This window comes from Capricornis sumatraensis, chromosome 3 (genome assembly GCF_032405125.1).
Source record: "Capricornis sumatraensis isolate serow.1 chromosome 3, serow.2, whole genome shotgun sequence".
NCBI classification, from domain to species: Eukaryota; Metazoa; Chordata; class Mammalia; order Artiodactyla; family Bovidae; genus Capricornis; species Capricornis sumatraensis.
The window spans coordinates 131,144,330-131,165,781 of NC_091071.1; the positions used below are offsets into that span (position 1 = coordinate 131,144,330).

At 37.9% G+C, this 21,452-nt stretch overlaps 1 protein-coding gene across 1 annotated transcript in view; it reads left to right on the forward strand.

The window, feature by feature from the left end:
- Positions 1–17,845, forward strand: part of PLCL1 (phospholipase C like 1 (inactive)) — a 369,533-nt gene extending 351,688 nt beyond the window's left edge. The window contains exon 6 of the mRNA XM_068969188.1: positions 17,663–17,845. Within this exon, the coding sequence (XP_068825289.1) occupies positions 17,663–17,845 (183 nt within the window). The remainder of the gene's footprint in view (positions 1–17,662) is intronic.
- The last annotated feature ends 3,607 nt before the right edge of the window (positions 17,846–21,452 follow it).

The following is a 21,452-nucleotide window of genomic DNA, read 5'->3' on the forward strand; positions in this document are numbered from 1 at the left end:
TGGAATTATTTTATTTCTTTCTCTTTCTGATAGTTTGTTGTAGGTGTATAGAAATACAACTGATTATATTTTTATGTTGATTTTGTATCCTGCACCTTTACTGAATTCACTAATCAGTTCTAACAGTATTTTTATGGAGTCTTTAGGAGTTTCTATATAAAACATCAGGTCATCATTTTACTTCTTTCTTTCCAATCTGGATATCTTTTATTCCTTTTTCTTGCCTGATTGCTCTGGTTAAGTCTTCCAATACTATGCTGAATAGAAATAGTGAGAGGGCACTCTTGTCTTGTTCCTGATCTTAGAAGAAAAGCTTTCAACCTTTTACTGTTGACAGTTAGAACCAGACATGGAACAATGGACTAGTTCCAAAATGGGAAAAGATTACATCAAGATTGTATAGTGTCACTCTGCTTATTTAACTTATATGCAGGGTACATCATGCAAAATGCTGGGCTGAATGTAGCACAAACTGGAATCAAGATTTCAGGGAGAAATATCAATAACCTAGTTATACAGATGATACCACGCTTATGGCAGAAAGTGAAGAGGAACTGAAAAGCCTCTTGATGAAAGTGAAAGAGGAGAGTGAAAAAGCTGGCTTAAAACTCAACATTCAAAACACTAAGATCATGGTATCTGGTCCCATCACTTCATGGCAAGTAGATGGGGAAACAGTGACAGACTTTATTTTCTTGGGCTCCAAAATCACTGCAGATGGTGACAGTAGCCATGAAATTAAAAGACACTTGCCCCTTGGAAGAAAAGCTATGACCAACCTAGACAGCATATTAAAAAGCAGAGACATTACTTTGCCAACAAAGGTCCGTCTAGTCAAGGCTATGGTTTTTCCAGTGGTTATGCATGGATGTGAGAGTTGGACCATAAAGAAAACTGAGTGCCGAAGAATTGATGCTTTTGAACTGTGGTGTTGAAGAACACTTGAGAGTCCCTTGGACTGCAAGAAAATCCTATCAGTCAACCCTAAAGGAAATCAGCTCTGAATATTCATTGGAAGGACTGATGCTGAAGCTGAAGCTCCAATACTTTGGTCACCTGATGTGAAGAACTGACTCACTGGAAAAGACCCTGATGCTGGGAAAGGTTGAAGGCAGGAGAAGGGGCTGACAGAGGATGAGATGGTTGGATGGCATCATCGACTGGATGGACATGAGTTTGAGCAAGTTCTGGGAGTTGGTGATAGACAGGGAAGCCTGGCATGCTGCAGTCCATGGTGTCACAAAGAGTCGGACATGATTGAGTGACTGAACTGAACTAATGGTGTTACCTGTGGGCTTGTCACATATGTCCTTTTGTATATTGAAGTACATTCCATATATACTCAATTTATTGAGAGTTTTGTCATGAAATGATGTAGAATTTTGTCAAATGATTTTTATGCATCTGTTGAAATGATCATATAATTTGTATATTTCATTCTGTTAAAGTGATGCAATTATGTTATTAGTGAGTAGTATTTAAATAATAGAGGAACTAAAGTATTAAACTACTACATTTACATATAGGACTGTATATGATTAAGTGTATTAGTCAACTCAGTCGTGTCTGACTCTTTGTGACCCCATGCAGCCCACCAGGCTCCTCCATCCATGGAATTCTCCAGGCAAGAATACTGGAGTAAGTAAGCCATTCCTTTCTCGAGGGGATCTTCCTGACCCAAGCCTCAAACCCAGGTCTTTTGCACTGCAAACAGATTCTTTACTGCTTGAGTCACCAGGGAAACCCAATACTCTCTCTCTCTCTCTCTCTCTCTCTCTCTCTCTCTCTCTCTCTATATATATATATATATATATATATATATATATATATATATATATATATACATACTCACACAATGTCTACTCTATATTGAAAACTACTTTAAAAAACATGGTTAATCAATGGTTTTTCATTTGAGAAAGATATGTGGAAAAAGAAAATCTTATTTATGAGGTCTTAAAAGATATGTCATCAACTTTAACTTTTAAACATAATTTTCATTATATTGAACATTAATAGAGTATGACTTCATATTTTTAGAACCTTTTTTATGGTTGTTATTAAACAAGTCATTCTGTTTTATTCTTTAATGTTTTGTGGCATTGAATTATTCTAAATTTTTTTGAAATATCTTCTACATTTTGTAAATTATTGTTCTTTCAGATCTAGGTTCTCAGATACTAAAAATACTTACTTAGGTTCTATTTCCATAAATTCAGAGGTATTTAATTAGTTGGAGTTCTGACAAACAGTAAAATGTGTCATAAGGATAATTTAAAAAATTGAACTGTATAAAAATTATAAAATCTAATGGCTCAGGTAAACATGTCCAATGTAGTCCACTTTTTTCCTCCTATAAAAAGGAGATAGTTTAATTGCTTTATGTGATAAAGACTTGAAAAGCAGTGTTTTTTCTTTTTTTTAAGTTCAGAGTTTCAGGGGAAGAGTAACACAAAAAGTTCCATTAAGTCAATACTCTGAGACCAGAACTACTCTTCAACTATTCATCTATATTTCTTGAATGTTCATAGGGTAAAAATTTCAATTTTTAAGAGGAAAGTAGGATGCAGTTGAATATTTGGTTGACAAGTTCTTGAAAAATAATAAATCTGAGTACTGATAACTTTCTGCAATTAGAACTTCTATTTTTGTGCAGTTGAGGTATTTTGTACATAATTTCCCCATGGCTACATCTCTGTGCCTGTTACTCTTGCTCGCATGTTGTATACATTCCCCACATAACTAGGCTTTCATTTTGGAGAGCAAGAATCCCAGGCCATCTTTGCACAGTTTTACCCTATATTTCAGTAATGTAACATCAAGAGAAATATATCTGTTTTGACACCAACACATTTTTGATTTGCTATTTTAATTTATCAAATAAAGGACACTGTAATAGTTGTGTGTATCTCTTTGGAGCAAAACACTTACACCTTTTAGATGCTACAGATATTCCTCAAAAGCATGCTTTTTGAACAGTTATTAACTGTGCACAGCCCACTACAATATGGTCATGTCCACCAAATGGAGCTGGAACATATAAAGAGGTACTAACACCATCATACTGTCTGTGGCTGATTTGGGGTGCAATATTATCCAGGGGTGACTCTTGCTGTGGGTGTTGACACTCACGTAGGTAGAATTTCAGGGGGATCTGTCTGCCATTGAGTGTGTGATGACAAATAGCCACACGAGCCTGCCTGGAGATAGTGTTGTATTTGTTTATGGGTGTCGTTGTGAATACAAGAGGGCCCCTCCATTCCCAGAGTCTTGACTGACTGCTTTAAATATTTGTGGTGTACTCTGAGACAACCCATGCATTTCTTTCACACATGACAAGGACACTAGTTATAATGTTCGACTGTTCTTTCATGCACTGATATCACAAGGAATTGTGCAGTTCATGGGAAAAATGGATATTAAAGACTGTGGATGTCTTTTGTAAGTTACTCTGACAGAATGTAGCCAAAACTATTTTAGACTGTTTTCAAACAGTGGAGGGAAACTGAATTTCTTAGTATGAACAGGAATAACACAAATTCTAAACGTCTTTTGATAGATGATAAAATGTATTTTTATATATAGCTAATAGCTGACATGCATTTAGAATTCTAGCCTCTTTTATAGTTTTGAGATAAGGGGTACAAGTTGGTTTATGTTTAGTATATTGTGCTCAATAACTATTAGCTTCTGTTTAGTATCACAATAGCATTTTTTAAAATTTATTTATTTTTTACTTTACAATATTGTATTGGTTTTGCCATACATCAACATGAATCTGCCACAGGTGTACACGTACACGTGTTCCCAATACTGAACCCCCCTCCCACCTCCCTCCCCATACCATCCCTCTGGGTCATCCCAGTGCACCAGCCCCAAGCATCCTGTATCCTGCATCGAACATAGACTGGTGATTCATTTCTTATATGATATTATACATGTTTCAATGCCGTTCTGCCAAATCATCCCACCCTCTCCCTCTCCCACAGAGTCCAAAAGAATGTTCTATACATCTGTGTCTCTTTTGCTGTCTTGCATACAGGGTTATCATTACCATCTTTCTAAATTCCATATATATGCGTTAGTATACTGTATTGGTGTTTTTCTTTCTGGCTTACTTCACTCTGTATAATCAGCTCCAGTTTCTTCCACCTCATTAGAACTGATTCAAATGTATTCTTTTTAATGGCTGAGTAATATTCCATTGTGTATGTGTACCACAGCTTTCTTATCCATTTGTCTGCTGATGGATATCTAGGTCGCTTCCATGTCCTGGCTATTATAAACAGTGTTGCGATGAACAGTGGGGTACACGTGTCTCTTTCAATTCTGGTTTCCTTGGTGTGTATGCCCAGCAGTGGGATTGCTGGGTCATAAGGCAGTTCTATTTCCAGTTTTTTAAGGAATCTCCACACTGTCCTCCATAGTGGTTGTACTAGTTTGCATTCCCACCAACAGTGTAAGAGGGTTCCCTTTTCTCCACACCCTCTCCAGCATTTATTGCTTGTAGACTTTTGGATTGCAGCCATTCTGACTGGTGTGAAATGGTACCTCATTGGGGTATTGATTTGCATTTCCCTGATAATGAGTGATGTTGAGCATCTTTTCATGTGTTTGTTAGCCATCTGTATGTCTTCTTTGGAGAAATGTCTATTTAGTTCTTTGGCCCATTTTTTGATTGGGTCATTTATTTTTCTGGAATTGAGCTGCAGGAGTTGCTTGTATATTTTTGAGATTAGTTGTTTGTCAGTTGCTTCATTTGCTATTATTTTCTCCCATTCTGAAAGCTGTCCTTTCACCTTGCTTATAGTTTCCTTTGTTGTGCAGAAGCTTTTAAGTTTAATTAGGTCCCATTTGTTTATTTTTGCTTTTATTTCCAATATTCTGGGAGGTGGGTCATAGAGGATCCTGCTGTGATTTATGTCGGAGAGTGTTTGCCTATGGTCTACTCTAGGAGTTTTATAGTTTCTGGACTTACTTTTCAATCTTTAATCCATTTTGAGTTTATTTTTGTGTGTGGTGTTAGAAAGTGATCTAGTTTCATTCTTTTACAAGTGGTTGACCAGTTTTCCCAGCACCACTTGTTAAAGAGATTGTCTTTAATCCACTGTATATTCTTGCCTCCTTTATCGAAGATAAGGTGTCTGTAGGTGTGTGGATTTATCTCTGGGCTTTCTATTTTGTTCCATTGATCTATATTTCTGTCTTTGTGTCAGTACCATACTGTCTTGATGACTGTGGCTTTGTAGGAGAGCCTGAAGTCAGGCAGGTTGATTCCTCTAGTTCCATTCTTCTTTCTCAAGATTGCTTTGGCTATTCGAGGTTTTTTGTATTTCCATACAAATTGTGAAATTATTTGTTCTAGCTCTGTGAAGAATACCGTTGGTAACTTGATAGGGATTGCATTGAATCTATAGATTGCTTTGGGTAGTATACTCATTTTCACTATATTGATTCTTCCAATCCATGAACATGGTATATTTCTCCATCTATTAGTGTCCTCTTTGATTTTTTTCACCAGTGTTCTATAGTTTTCTATATATAGGTCTTTAGTTTCTTTAGGTAGATGTATTCCTAAGCATTTTATTCTTTTCATCGCAATGGTGAATGGAATTGTTTCCTTAATTTCTCTTTCTCTTTTCTCATTATTAGTGTATAGGAATGCAAGGGATTTCTGTGTGTTGATTTTATATCCTGCAACTTTACTATATTCATTGATTAGCTCTAGTAATTTTCTGGTGGATTCTTTAGGGTTTTCTATGTAGAGAATCATGTCATCTGCAAACAGTGAGAGTTTTACTTCTTCTTTTCCAGTTTGGATTCCTTTTATTTCTTTTTCTGCTCTGATTGCTGTGGCCAAAACTTCCAGAACTATGTTGAATAATAGTGGTGGAAGTGGGCACCCTTGTCTTGTTCCTGACTTTAGGGGAAATGCTTTCAATTTTTCACCACTGTGGATAATGTTTGCTGTCGGCTTGTCATATATAGCTTTTATTATGTTGAGGTATGTTCCTTCTATTCCTGCTTTCTGGAAAGTTTTTTTTTTTTTTTTTAAATCATAAATGGATGTTGAATTTTGTCAAAGGCTTTCTCTGTATCTATTGAGATAATTATATGGCTTTTATTTTTCAATTTGTTAATATGGTGTATTACACTGATTGATTTGTGGATATTGAAGAATCCTTGCATCCCTGGGATAAAGCCCACTTGGTCATGGCGTATGATCTTTTTAATGTGTTGGTGGATTCTGATTGCTAGAATTTTGTTAAGGATTTTTGCATCTATGTTCATCAGTGATATTGGCCTATAGTTTCCTTTTTTGTGGCATCTCTGTCAGGTTTTGGTATTAGGGTGATGGTGGCCTCATAGAATGAGTTTGGAAATTTACCTTCCTCTGCAATTTTCTGGAAGAGTTTGAGTAGGATAGGTATTAGCTCTTCTGTAAATTTTTGGTAGAATTCAGCTGTGAAGCCATCTGGACCTGGGCTTTTGTTTGCTGGAAGATTTCTGATTAGAGTTTCAATTTCCATGCTTGTGATGGGTCTGTTAAGATTTTTTATTTCTTCCTGGTTCAGTTTTGGAAAGTTGTACTTTTCTAAGAATTTGTCCATTTCTTCCACGTTGTCCATTTTATTGGCATATAATTGCTGATAGTAGTCTCTTATGATCCTTTGTATTTCTCTGTTGTCTGTTGTAATCTCTCCATTTTCATTTCTAATTTTATTGATTTGATTTTTCTCTTTTTGTTTCTTGATGAGTCTGGCTAATGGTTTGTCAATTTTATTTATCCTTTCATAGAACCAGCTTTTGGCTTTGTTGGTTTTTGCTATGGTCTCTTTTGTTTCTTTTACATTTATTTCTGCCCTAATTTTTAAGATTTCTTTCCTTCTACTAACCCTGGGGTTCTCCATTTCTTCCTTTTCTAGTTGCTTTAGGTGTAGAGTTAGGTTATTTGACTTTTTTCTTGTTTCTTGAGATATGCCTGTATTGCTATCAGCTTTCCCCTTAGCACTGCTTTTACACTGTCCCACAGGTTTTGGGTTGCTGTGTTTTTATTTTCATTTGTTTCTATGCATATGTTGATTTCTTTTTTGATTTCTTCTGTGATTTGTTGGTTATTCAGAAGTGTGTTGTTCAGCCTCCATATGTTGGAATTTTTAATAGTTTTTCTCCTGTAATTGAGATATAATCTTACTGCATTATGGTCAGAAAAGATGCTTGGAATGATTTCAGTTTTTTTTAATTTACCAAGGCTAGATTTATGGCCCAGGATGTGATCTATCCTGGAGAAAGTTCCGTGTGCACTTGAGAAAAAGGTGAAATTCATTGTTTTGGGGTGAAATGTCCTATATATATCAATTAGGTCTAACTGGTCTATTGTATCATTTAAAGTTTGTGTTTCTTTGTTAATTTTGTTTAGTTGATCTATCCATAGGTGTGAGTGGGGCATTAAAGTCTCCCACTATTATTGTGTTATTGTTAATTTCCCCTTTCATAGTTGTTAGCATTTGTCTTACATATTGTGGTGCTCCTATGTTGGATGCATATATATTTATAATTGTTCTATCTTCTTCTTGGATTGATCCTTTGATCATTATGTAGTGTCCTTCTTTGTCTCTTTTCGCAGCCTTTGTTTTAAAGTCTATTCTATCTGATATGAGTACTGCTACTCCTGTTTTCTTTTGGTCTCTATTTGCATGGGATATCTTTTTCCAGCCCTTCACTTTCAGTCTGTATGTGTCCCTTCTTTTGAGGTGGGTCTCTTGTAGATAACATATATAGGGGTCTTGTTTTTGTATCCATTCAGCCAGTCTTTGTCTTTCGGCTGGGGCATTCAACCCATTTACGTTTGAGGTAATTATTGATAAGTATGATCCCGTTGCCATTTACTTTATTGTTTTGGGTTCGGGTTTATACATCCTTTTTGTGTTTCTTGTCTAGAGAGTATCCTTTGGCATTTGTTGGAGAGCTGGTTTGGTGGTGCTGAATTCTCTCAGCTTTTGCTTGTCTGTGAAGCTTTTGATTTCTCCTTCATATTTGAATGAGATCCTTGCTGAGTTCAGTAATCTGGGCTGTAGGTTATTTTCTTTCATCACTTTAAGTATGTCTTGCCATTCCCTCCTGGCCTGAAGAGTTTCTATTGAAAGATCAGCTGTTATCCTTATGGGAATCCCCTTGTGTGTTATTTGTTGTTTTTCCCTTGCTGCTTTTAATATTTGTTCTTTGTGTTTGATCTTTGTTAATTTGACTAATATGTGTCTTGGGGTGTTTTGCCTTGGGTTTATCCTGTTTTGGACTCTCTGGATTTCTTGGACTTGGGTGGTTATTTTCTTCCCCATTTTAGGGAAGTTTTCAACTATTATCTCCTCAAGTATTTTCTCATGGTCTTTCTTTTTGTCTTCTTCTTCTGGGACTCCTATGGTTTGAATGTTGGAGCGTTTAATATTGCCCTGGAGGTCTCTGAGATTGTCCTCATTTATTTTAATTCATTTTTCTTTTTTCCTCTCTGATTCATCTATTTCTACCATTCTATCTTCTAATTCACTAATCCTATCTTCTGCCTCTGTTATTCTACTATTTGTTGCCTCCAGAATGTTTTTGATCTCATTTATTGCATTATTCATTATATATTGACTCTTTTTTATTTCTTCTAGGTCCTTGTTAAACCTTTCTTGCATCTTCTCAATCCTTGTCTCCAGGCTATTTATCTGTGATTCCATTTTTATTTCAAGATTTTGGATCATTTTCACTATCATTATTTAGAATTCTTTGTCAGGTAGATTCCCTATCTCTTCCTCTTTTGTTTGGTTTGGTGGGCATTTATCCTGTTTCTTTACCTGCTGGGTATTCCTCTATCTCTTCATCTTGTTTATATTGCTGAGTTTGGAGTGTCCTTCCTGTATTCTGGCAGTTTGTGGTTCTCTTTATTATGGAGTTTCCTCGCTGTGGGTGGGGTTGTATCAGTGGCTTGTCAAGGTTTTTTGGTTAGGGAAGCTTGTGTCGGAGTTCTGGTGGCTGGAGCTGGATTTCTTCTCTCTGGAGTGCAATGAAGTGTCCAGTAATGAGTTATGAGATGTTAGTGGTTTGAGGGTAACTTTGGGCAGCCTGTATATTGAAGCTCAGGGCTGTGTTCCTGTATTGCTGGAGAATTTGTGTGGTATGTTTTGCTCTGGAACTTGTTGGCCCTTGGGTGGTGCTTGGTTTCAGTGTAGGTATGGAGGCGTTTGATGAGCTCCTATTGATTAATGTTCCCTGGAGTCAGGAGTTCTCTGATGTTCTCAGGATTTGGACTTCAGCCTCCTGCTTCTGGTTTTCAATCTTATTTTTACAGTAGTCTCAAGACTTCTCCTTCTATACTGCACCATTGATAAAACATCTAGGTTAAAGATGAAAAGTTTCTCCACAGTGAGGGACACCCAGAGTTACATGGAGAAGAGAAGAGGGAGGAGGGAGTTAGAGGTGACCCGAATGAGATGAGGTGGAATCAAAAGAGGAGAGAGCAAGCTAGCCAGTAAGCATTCCCTTATGTGCACTCCACAGTCTGGACCACTCAGAGATGTTCACGGAGTTATACAGAGAAGAGAAGAGGGAGGAAGGAGACAGAGGTGGCCAGGAGGGTAAAAGAGGGAAATGAAATGGAGAGGGACAGATCCAGCCAGTAATCAGTTCTCTAAGTGTTCTCCACCATCTGGAACACACAGAGGTTCACAGAGTTGGGTAGAGAAGAGAAGGGGGAGGGAGGAGACAGAGGCGACCTGGTGGAGAAAAAGGAGAGTCCAAAGGAGGAGAGAGCAGTCAAGCCAGTAATCTCGCTCCCAAGTAAAAATGGGTACTGAAGATTGGGTTTTTAAAGGTACAAAATTGATAATAAATACCAAAAAGCAAAGATTAAAAATCTAGAGTAGAGGTTGGAGTTTCAAAAATACAATGTTAAAGAAAGAAGAAGAAGAAAAAAACAAAGTCATAAAAATTATTAAAAAATATATATACATGAAATTTGCTTTAAAAATAGGGTCTTTTTTTTGAAAAGTAATAGTAGGTTATAAAAGTGAAAATTAAAGGAGTAATAGAGGACTTAAAAATTAAAAAAAGTTAAAAAAAAGAAAAAAAAAGAATGATCATAAAAATAGTAAAGATATATCTAGGACTTTCTCTGGTGGTATTGTGGGCAGTGTGGGATCAGTTCATTTTTGAATAGTTCCTTGGTCTAGCTTATATTTCTCAAGCTCTATAGGCCCCTTCATATGTAGTAGGTACTAATGACAGGGTTTTAATCTATTGCACCTGTCACTTCCAAGGCGGTTCCCTCTGTTTTAGCTTCTTCTGTTTGCTGGTCTCTTCAGTGTCTGATTTCCGCCCTGACACAAGGCGGGTGGTGGTGGACACTTTGTTTAGGCTCACTTGTTCAGTCACGCTGTGGGGAGGGAGGGACACTGCAAACAAATAACACTGGCGTGTGCTTGCAGTGTCTCAGCCACACTGGGCCTGCCCCCGTTCGCGGCGCACACAGCTCAGGCTCTACATTGCTCCTCTGGGATCCGTCCGAGGCTGGCCCTGGGCTGCACGCACCTCCCAGGTCTAAGCCGCTCAGGTTCAGGCACTCGGGTAAGTCCTCAGAGGCGCAGACTCGGTTGGGCCTGGATTTTGTGCCCTTCCCAGGTCAGAGTAGCTCAGGTGTTTGGCGAGCGTGATCGCTGTGACTTATCGCCTCTCCCATCCCTGCTGCTCGGTTTTCTGGGTGTACAACTGCTGCACCTTCTCAGGCAGATGACTGTCCAGAACCCCAAGAAGTCTTAGTTAGCAAAGAAGCCTGCTTGCAGTTTGGTAGATAATGTCTCTCTGGGGCTGCTATTGCTCCCTTCCAGCCCTTCCGGCTCTGGCTGCCTGTCACCGGAGGGGGTTGGTGTGCAGCCGGCTTATTCTGTTCCGTCCTTTGTTCTGTGTGCGGTCTTGGCGGTGTCTTATGTTAGAGCTTTTCACATGGCAGCTATACCACAGTCTGGTTTGCTAGCCCAAGTTAGTTCGCTCTGATCACACTCGGGACATTCGGACCTGATCCTTACTCTAAGCAATGCAGCCCGCGCCTCCCTGCCCAGCCCCCGCTTGCTAGTGGCCGGTGCAGGCATCTGCGCTGCTTCTCTGCTGGGGGAGTTACCGTTGGGCTCATAATCTGTGGGTTTTAATTATTTATTTATTTTTCCTCCCTGTTACGTTGCCCTCTGCGCTTCCAAGGCTCGCCACAGACTCGGCAGTGAGAGTGTTTCCTGGTGTTTGGAAACTTCTCTGTTTTTAAGACTCCCTTTCCGGGACGGAGCTCCATCCCTACCTCTTTTGTCTCTTTTTTTTGTCTTTTATATTTTTTCCTACCTCTTTTTGAAGACAATGGGCTGCTTTTCTGGGTGCCTGATGTCCTCTGCCAGCATTCAGAAGTTGTTTTGTAGAATTTACTCAGCGTTTAAACGTTCCTTTGATGAATTTGTGGGGGAGAAAGTGGTCTCCCCATCCTATTCCTCCACCATCTTAGGACTGCGCCCTCACAATAGTATTTTTAAGTTAAAAAATTTTTTTTATTGTGGTAAAAGTCACAAAATATAAAACATACTATTTAACCATATTTAACTGTACAGTTCAGCAGTTCTAAGTACATTCATATTGTTGTGCACCTCTCACCATCATCCATCTCCTGAATTTTTCATTTCCCTAAACTGAAAGTCTGTCCCCATTAAACACTAACTCCCCATCCCCCTCCCCACTCACCCCTACCTCCTGGGCCCTGACATCTACAAATATACTTTCTGACTCTATGAATTTGTCTATTCTAGGTACCTCGTGTAAGTGGAATCAAACGGTATTTTCACCTAATGTATAATGGAATGCATTTTTAAGGTTAGCTTAATATGTGTCCTACAAATAGATTGTGCCTTCTTCCCGCCCCCCCCCCCCCCGTCCCCCACCTACTGCTGTGCAGTAGGTTCTCACTAGTTATCTCTCTTATGCTAAGTTGCTTCAGTTGTGTCTGACTCTTTGTGACACTATGAACCGTAGCCTGCCAGGCTCCTCTGTCCTTGGGATTCTCCAGGCATGAATACTGGAGTGAATTGTCATGTCCTCCTCCAGAGGATCTTCCAAACCCAGGATTGAACCCTGGTCTCTTACTTACAGCTCCTGCATTGACAGGTGGGTTCTTTACCACTATCACCACCTGGGAAGCCCATAGTAATATATAATCATTCCCAATCTGCCAGTTCATCCCATCCTCTTTTTCCCCCCGCTTGGTGTCCATACATTTGTTCTCTACATCTGTGTATCTATTTTTGCTTTTTATTGTCAGTAATAATTTATTAGTAGTAATAAAAATTGTGGTGGCATGGTAGTATATCAGTCCCATTTGCAATCTAAATGCATCACATATTTTCTTGATTTCTAGATTTTAACTGTAATTTAATGATGTTGGAAAGATTTGGTTATGAATGCTTAATGTACCTTTTTTAAAAAAACTCATTAATCATTACTAATTTTTACATTCAAATTTCTGTAGTGATTTGTGGTTTTCTATGATTCTAAGTGTTACTCTTTAAGTGTGTTGGGATTTCCATGGACTATGACATTTGGAAGCCAAATAACCGTGGAGGTCATTGTTGTTGGGGCTTTTGATATTCTTTTGTCTATCAGCATCAGTCTGCCTGAGATACCCTTTATTACTTTTACTTCTCTTCAGATTGAAGCAGTCCTCATGTTTTCCCCTGAAGTGTCCTTAATACTGGAGAGATGCTAAACGTTCCCATGAGATCGCTCATATATTGAAATGTTGGCAACAGCTAGACATTTCTTTCAAGTTGGGTATTCAAAGGTCAGATTGTCCATTAATTGTTCATTCCAGGCCATTACAATCTCAGATTTATTTTCCCAAGAGATGTTATGCTTTATATACCACCAAGTAAAATGAATTATCTTGGGCTTCTCTCCTTTCTGCCTTTCTCCCAAGATCTCTGTTGGAGGTGAATTTCTAAGTATACTCTTTAGAAATACCCAGTTATAATACTCCTTAAATGAATACTACACAGTCAGTTCAGTTGCTCAGTCATGTCCGACTCTTTGCAACCCCATGAATTGCACCACACCAGGCCTCCCTGTCCATCACCAACTCCCGGAGTTTACCCAAACTCATGTCCATCGAGTCAGTGATGCCATCCAGCCATCTCATCCTCTGTCATCCCCTTCTCCTCCTGCCCTCAATCCGCCCCCAGCATCAGGGTCTTTTCCAATGAGTCAACTCTTCGCATGAGGTGGCCAAAGTACTGGAGTTTCAGCTTTAGCATCATTCCTTCCAAGGAACACCCAGGGCTGCTCTACTTCAGAATGGACTGGTTGGATCTCCTTGCAGTCCAAGGGACTCTGAAGAGTCTTCTCCAACACCACAGTTCAAAAGCATCAATTCTTTGGCACTCAGCTTTCTTCACAGTCCAACTCTCACATCCATACATGACCACTGGAAAAACCATAGCCTTGACTAGACGGACCTTAGTTGGCAAAGTAATGCCTCTGCTTTTCAATATACTATCTAGATTGGTCATAACTTTTCTTCCAAGGAGTAAGCATCTTTTAGTTTCATGGCTGCAATCACCATCTGCAGTGATTTTGGAGCCCCCCAAAATAAAGTCTGACACTGTTTTCCCATCTGTTTCCCATGAAGTGATGGGACCAGATGCCATGATCTCTGTTTTCTGAATGTTGAGCTTTAAGCCAACTTTTTCATTCTTCTCTTTCACTTTCATCAAGAGGCTTTTTAGTTCCTCTTCACTTTCTGCCATAAGGGTGGTGTCATCTGCATATCTGAGGTTATTGATATTTCTTCCAGCAATATTGATTCCAGCTTGTGCTTCTTCCAGCCCAGCATTTCTCATGATGTACTCAGCATATAAGTTAAATAAGCAGGGTGACAATGTACAGCCTTGACGTACTCCTTTTCCTATTTGGAACCAATCTGTTGTTCCATGTCCAGTTCTAACTATTGCTTCCTGACCTGCATGTAGGTTTCTCAAGAGGCAGATCAAGTGGTCTGGTATTCCCATCTCTTTCAGAATTTTCCACAGTTTCTTGTGATCCACACCATCAAAGGCTTTGGCATAGTCAATAAAGCAGAAATAGATGTTTATTTGGCTTAGCTAAGTGATCTAAATACCTAATATATCTTGTGGGAAATGATACACAAGACAGAGCTATTTCAAGGGGAGAGTTATGGTATAAGCTGGCTAGTTAGGAGGAGTTTGAGAGGGAGTGTAATGGAGTAGAGAAAGGGTGCTAGTTGGTCAATAGAAATCACTGCGCATGTAGTGGGAAGAAGTCAGCCCTGAAAAGGAATGGCAAGATGGGGGTTGTTAACAATAAACGTCACCCTCTTTACAGTTTTGCCTAGAATGAGTCTTTTCTGCTTCTGCTTATTTAATCAAGAGGACTCAAAGAGTTTAGTCACAGAACAGAAAGATGACCTCTCTATTTTCTTCTTAAAAAGAAAATTGAAACAGCATGTTTACATCACTATTTAAGTGTAAATTTTAATAATGTAGTCTTTCATTTTTCTTGTTCTATTAGTTAATAGATTAATTTTTCTTTTAATATTTTTTATCTGCCTATATCATGTACCCAGGACGTGTTGTCTCTTAGTTATCCAAAGATGATGTCCTTGTGTTTTTGTGTACTGGCACAAGCTATCTTCTCCAATTGGCCTTTGTTTTCTAGAGAGAGTGACTTCTGTTTACCAGAACTGACACAGTCTGGCTTTTAGGCCTGGGTGCTGCTTCTCAGAACCGATGAGATGACATTCTGATTAATTAGATGTGTTTCATAACCTGCTGCCAGAAAAGAGACATGAGAGCATTATGCATTAGTAGTATCAAGCTTGATATTTTTGTGTATTTCACTGCTCTCTTGCAATTAGGAAAGATGCCAGCTTTGCTTTTGTCATGCTTTAAAAATGCTTGATGAAAATTTCAACACTAAGAGGAAAGGGAGCACTTAAAACTAATACTCTGAAAATGAGTGTGGGTATAATCTGTTTATTAATACAGTTTTTTTAAAGAGATGTTTGCATTTGTAAAAGCAGTAGCAGTATACATATCTCAGTAAAAACAAACCCTTATATATGGATGCATTTTAAACAAGTTGGCAAAATTTATATTAAAATGTGCACAACATCAAGACATTTATTTAGTAGTGGTGGTGGTGGTGGTTTAGTCACTAAGTCGTGTCCAACTCTTGGGACCCCATGGACAGAGGAGCCTGACAGGTTATATATAGTCTATGGGATTCTTCAGGCAAGAATAGGGGAGTGGGTTGCCATTTCTCACTATTTAGTAGTTGACTATGTCAATTGCTTTTCATATCACCTAATAGCATATTTACTTGTGATTATTTAAATCACAAACAGCTTTTCAACATACTTTCTTTAATCTTTAAAACTCTGAGGAAGGCAGAAGAATGTTTTTATCATTTTTACAAGAGATTAAATGGCATAGGGAGAAATTGTTGGAGCTAAAAGCACAACTAAGATCCTCTGACTTTTGTCCCTGCCAACATACCTTGGTGCATCTTATCTTCCTGACTGTAGATCCCATCTCTTAGTTCTGTGCCACCTGGGCAATGATTGTCTTTTTATCTATCTTGTTTCCAAGGGTAACGATGACTGGGAGGCTTTAAGGTGCTTTGTAGAGTGCACAACTAGCCTTGAAGAGATGCCATATCATCTGTAGTGGTTAAGACTTAATCATCTGTAGTGGTTAAGACTACAGACTCTGGAGTCAACTGCAAGATTTTATTTCAACCCCAGCTCTACCACTTAGCAGCTGTGTGACTCTGGGAATGAGGACCAGTCTGGGCCTCTATTTGTTTTTTCACTCTAAACTTAATATAAGAAAAATGCATATTTTGTGGGGATGTTGTGACAATTGAATAATGAACATATATAAAGCATGAAGAAGGATGACCACAGAGAACAAGAACTTTGTATGTTATTATTATTGCTTAAGGACTGCATTTTCAAGGTGGATATGACCTTCTTTTTAACTTTCAGAGGGAGCTTATTATTGTCTATACTCCCCAAGTTCTGTTGGTGTAGTGCATATTTTTCCCTTTGAAAGTCCCTCTATATCCTAGAGTGTGTTCAGTCTCTAGTCTAGTCTTAGTCTAAGTTCTAAGTGTGGTGTGTGAAATACGGTAGGCTTCCCAGGTGGTGCTAGTGGTAAAGAACCTGCCTGCCAATGCAGGAGACATAAGAGATGCAGGTTTGGTCCCTGGGATGGAAAGATCCCCTGGAGGAGGGTATGACAACCCACTCCATATGCTTGCCTGGAGAATCCCATGGATCGAGGAGCCTGGCAGTCTACAGTCCATTGGATCGCACAAAGTCAGACACGACTGAATTTACTTAGCGCACAGGCACACCATAACAAAAATATTAGGCAACGCCTTACTTACTCATCCTGTGTTTAAAAGTGTTGTTTGAAGGATTGAGCTATTATGACATAAAATGGAATTGGCAAGTGCTTATACAGATTTTGAGGAAATATTCCAAAGCATTTTAAATACAAGCTTTCTCATATACCCTGAGGTGAAAGCCTTCATCAAATTAAAGAAAGCAAACAGCATATCATGCATAAAATAGATGACTTTTCTCATTTATTCTTTTTCTCGGAGTCTCTGCTTTATAGAGAAACTCTCCAGCAGCTCGTATAACCTCCGGTTTCAAGGTCACACTCTCATGCATTGCCGTGAGAATGAAGCTAGGAGACAGAACTGCTTCCTCTTTTGTCTGTACCCTGTAGAGATGTGTTCTGGCTTCCCCATACTTACTTCTTCAGCCCCCTGGGCCAGTGTTGGCATACATACTTGATCATCACAATGAACCAAATAAAAAAAAAAAAAAGATAATGGAAAAAGATCACTCAGGCTCTGATGTAACTGACAATGGATGATTCCCTGTGATCCTTGTTTGCTTTTTTGTTTTAATTGACACACTAAGCCTCCAGAGCCTCTCCTCCATCAACAAGATGGGAACATTGTTTTGACGAAATGGAAGAGATAGAAGGAATGTGGGTAACCTGTAACTTATCAGACTGCAAACAGCAGTGATGATGCAATGTATTAAAAAATAAATAAAAATAAAACAGCATCTCACCAAGCATAAGGGTGTGTGATTTACTTTATGAAAGATATTTTGCTTTGTAAGCCCTTGTACACCAAGGAGCTGATTTAATTTTTGGTTCTTTGAGGAAGAGCTTCTTTCCTTGTTTTCTCCTGAGCTTAGGAATCCTGGGCTGGGTGGGACAGGAGATGTAGCAATGTGTAAAGTCTCAAACCCTGGTGATGGAAAGGTCGAGTGTCCTCAGTACATTCAGAGGAGGGTGTTTCCTCCCACAGGAATCTCAAGGGGGCTGCCGGCAATCACAGAACCAATGGTGAAAGCTCAGGTTGAGGTCCTTGAGTTAAATTACAAAGACCCTCAATAATGCAAGAAAAGAATGCGGCCTAAACCTGGCAAAAGTGGGCTCTCAAGTCCGAGTCTGCTCCTCACTGAGCAATAGCAGGAAGCATATAGGATGATGTCACTCAGGATCTTCCTGGCCTGTAACTTTTTTCTTTGATGTTTATTTCTGCTTGTTTGTAGGGCCAGGGAGACCTATTGAAGAACGCCAAGAATGAAGCCATAGAAAACATGAAGCAGATCCAGCTGGCATGCTTGTCTTGTGGCCTCAGTAAAGCCCCCAGCAGTGGTGCTGAGGTGAAGAGTAAGCGCAGCCTGGAGGCCATAGAGGAGAAGGAGAGCTGTGAGGACAATGGGAAGCTGTGACCCCGAGCGGCAGCAATGCCTTCACCTAGACTTCCTGCCAAGGACTCTGGTTTTCCCTTCTGATTTGCTTTCTTTAAGATTTTTAGAAGTTCACAAGAAGATGCCCTCTATGGGATATTGGACATAAACAGATATTTTCACAGTGTCAGTATTTTAATGTAGTTAATTTATCTAAGTTAAAACCTCTGGTAGCAGTGTTTTAAAATTCTGAGTTTGTGTACACACTCATGTATGGATGTGGGTGGAAGTGTGTGTATGTGTGTATGTGTGTGAGAGAGTGAGAGACAGAGATAGAGAGATAGATAGAGAGCCAAAAAGAAAGATTGAGAGAGATAGATGGGAAGGGAAGAGGGAGATTGAGATTCTGTTAAAATCTATTCTGTGTTGCATTATTCATTTGGTAAGTTATTACTTATCATTTTGGGACAAATTTGTTAATCTGAAATTCTAAAGAGCACTTACTATAACCTGTTGCTGTGTTTAATATTTACTTCTCTACCTTTGTCATTTAATTTAGACATCTTAACATAGCTTATTGTGGAAGGAAGCCAAAGTTACCAATGCATAGATATTTTAATAGGTTAAATATAGACTAGACAAATTCCTAAGAATCACAGTAGAAATAAAAGTGAATGAAAGCTAAGCAATTGATCAGAATTTCTGGAGGATCAGTTAATGAACTCTTTAAAATATTTATTAAATAAAATCAAGTTTTAGAAAGCTTTTTGTAGTTTACTAAACAGATGTGACTTCATTGGAAAAGCTGATCATAAGTGAATTTATACCCACCCACTCTGAAACACAGTGAAAACTCTGTTGAGATTAGAATTTTGATGTGACAACAATATTCAGTTATGAAATTCCAAGGTTGAGATTTCTAAGAATGTCTCATTCTTCCAAACTGGGGATCTAGCGTTCATTTTCTCTAACAAACATGGGCAGAGAGGAGGTCTTGGCTTTCATTGCATTTAATTTATAGTACTAAATTTAAAGATATTGTCCAAACAATATCATATCATCATCTTGAGATGATATAAATTCTGTGCATCAGATAACATTGTGATGATTTAAGGACTAACTGATTACAAAAATGTATTACATAATTTTAACACATGCAGAAAAACATACATGCCAAAAAAGCAAATGACTAATTCGGGTACATTTATAATTGCATCCAGATAATTTTTATCCTAATATCTTCATAAAGTACTTGAGTATAATATGTTTGTTACCTCCAACAGAACTAAATGTTCTATGGTTATGAAAATTTATTTATTTAAAACATTGCTTTTATTTTGAAAAGCTTCTTAATTAATTTGGTTAACAAATATGCTAATTTGGGGGAAGTTAGGGAAGATCACTGTTGAAATTTTGCAAATATAAACATCTTCTATGGCTACTGTGTTAAGTTATTTCTGACTTCTTAACACTATTATGTTTATGTTGCACATTACTGAGAGAGTAAAGATATAAAACAACACTTTTATTGTTCTCTTTTATTGGAAATTAATTGAAAAAGGAGCGATAATGAAAATAAGTTATTATATCAGAAATATCTTACAGAATATATGTCCATGGACCAGATATGATGATATTTCTCTCTAGGTTTAAAACTGGGTGCTTAGAAAGCACACAAGCTCGTTTGAAGGTAGGTTTCCAATGGTATACAATAACCAGAAAAAGTGTCCTTACCCTCCATTGTAAAAAATACTTAATGCTGCATGGTAGTTACAAGGAATAGTGGAACATGGATATCAAAGTCCTTTATGATGAAAAATAGGCGATATAGATAGGAACAAAACCTTCCTAATATCAGCCAATTGGTTGGTTTCACCCGTGGACTGCTTCACCTCCCAGAATTCCTTGTGGAAAAATCCATGCCTTCACCAGAGAGACAAGAAGACAAGCTAAAGAGTGGCAGACTTTCAAAGGATATTTATTCATGTATTTATTTTAGGGTCAAATCCAATCTTCGGAGTGGCTTCTCCAGTTTATTCCGTGTGTCCTGAGGCTCCACACACACTTAGGCTCTACCCAGATATTCTTGAGAACATGATACCACTCTGCCTCATCTAATGCTACTTCTGTTGGCAGCCACACTCTTCTCCATTGTGTTGGGTATCCCTGGTAGGCAGGGAGTGACATGTGGGGCAGGCAGTTGCAAGGGAAGAGGTCTTACCTCTTGACGGAATAACAGAAATGAACATACCAACCTTTTTTCATTATTGTGTTCTACAAGTGTCTGTTTTCTTTCCAAACTTGAATAGCGGTAGAAAAAGCCCCCTTCTCTCCACTTAGATTTTGGGGATGCTAGGAAGGCCGTGTGGAAGATATTAATTCTGTTTTTGTTTGTTAATTTTTACATTACCCAGGAGATTTGAGGTAGAGATGGTAGGTATTATCATTGACATTTTATAGGTGAGAAAGCCCAAGGCCACTGATACATTAAATGGAAGAACTGATTTGCAATTCTGGTCTGTTTGATTTTATGTGCAAGAATATTTACTCAGTGATTTTGATATTTTAATTTAATTCTCAAAAATTTAAACTAAACTATTACCTCTTTCCTTTATAATCACAAATGAAAAAAACTTCACGCTATTTTCTTACATTAAAATAGTAATGATCAATATAAAAATGCAAAAATAGGGAAATGTATAAAAAAATAAAATTCTTCCAATATACCTTTAGATTTATACCACTTATACCCCTTAGACACTGTTTAGCATTACTTTATGTGTATAAATATGCTTTCCATTTTAGAAAAAATGAGATCGTATTATAGAAGCTGTTTTGTAACAGGCTTTTTACAGCAATAAAAGCAATACATCTTGAATATCTTTTGGTATCAACAATATGCATGTACATTGGTACTGTCAGCCTTTGAATTGAAAACAGTCCATACATGACACATTTTATTTGGTCACTGAATCTTTTTCAAAAATTTTTTAAATAATAGACAACTTTTAAACATGAGGATATTTCACATAAAAATTTCAGTTTTTTACTTCACTTAAAATATTGGCTATACTGACAACACTAGACCCTCCCCCACTTCTTACTTGGCATCAATTAATTGGAGTTGCCCTCTTCAAAAGGGGCACATGCTGTCTAAGTCTGCCAAAGAGTCTCTTCACTCATTTATGTTACATCTTGCCCCTGTGGTCATCTTAAGTGGTGATCCTTGATCCACATCATTATTTATAATTATGACATGATGTCTTTGTATGTGGATTACCATAACATATTTTACCAATATCCTATTGTTAGACTTTTATCTACTAATTTCTTATTATACAAGCATTGCAGTGATGAAAATCTATTTTTGCAAAGTTGTTCAGCTTTTTCTCTAGGATAAATTTCTAAAAGTGGAATTCTTGGTCAAAGAATAGATATATTTTTAGGGATTTTGTGGTAATTGGCAGTTTCTGGAAACTTACCAATTTAATTTCCTACATAAGTTTATGAAAGTGTACAAATCTTGGCTAATATAAAATTTAATGTTTCTTATTTTCATCTTTACCAATCTACTACATTAAAAAATCTTACTTCTCTTTATCTTTATTCTCTAGTGAGATTGAATACACTTTAGTATGTTCATTGACTA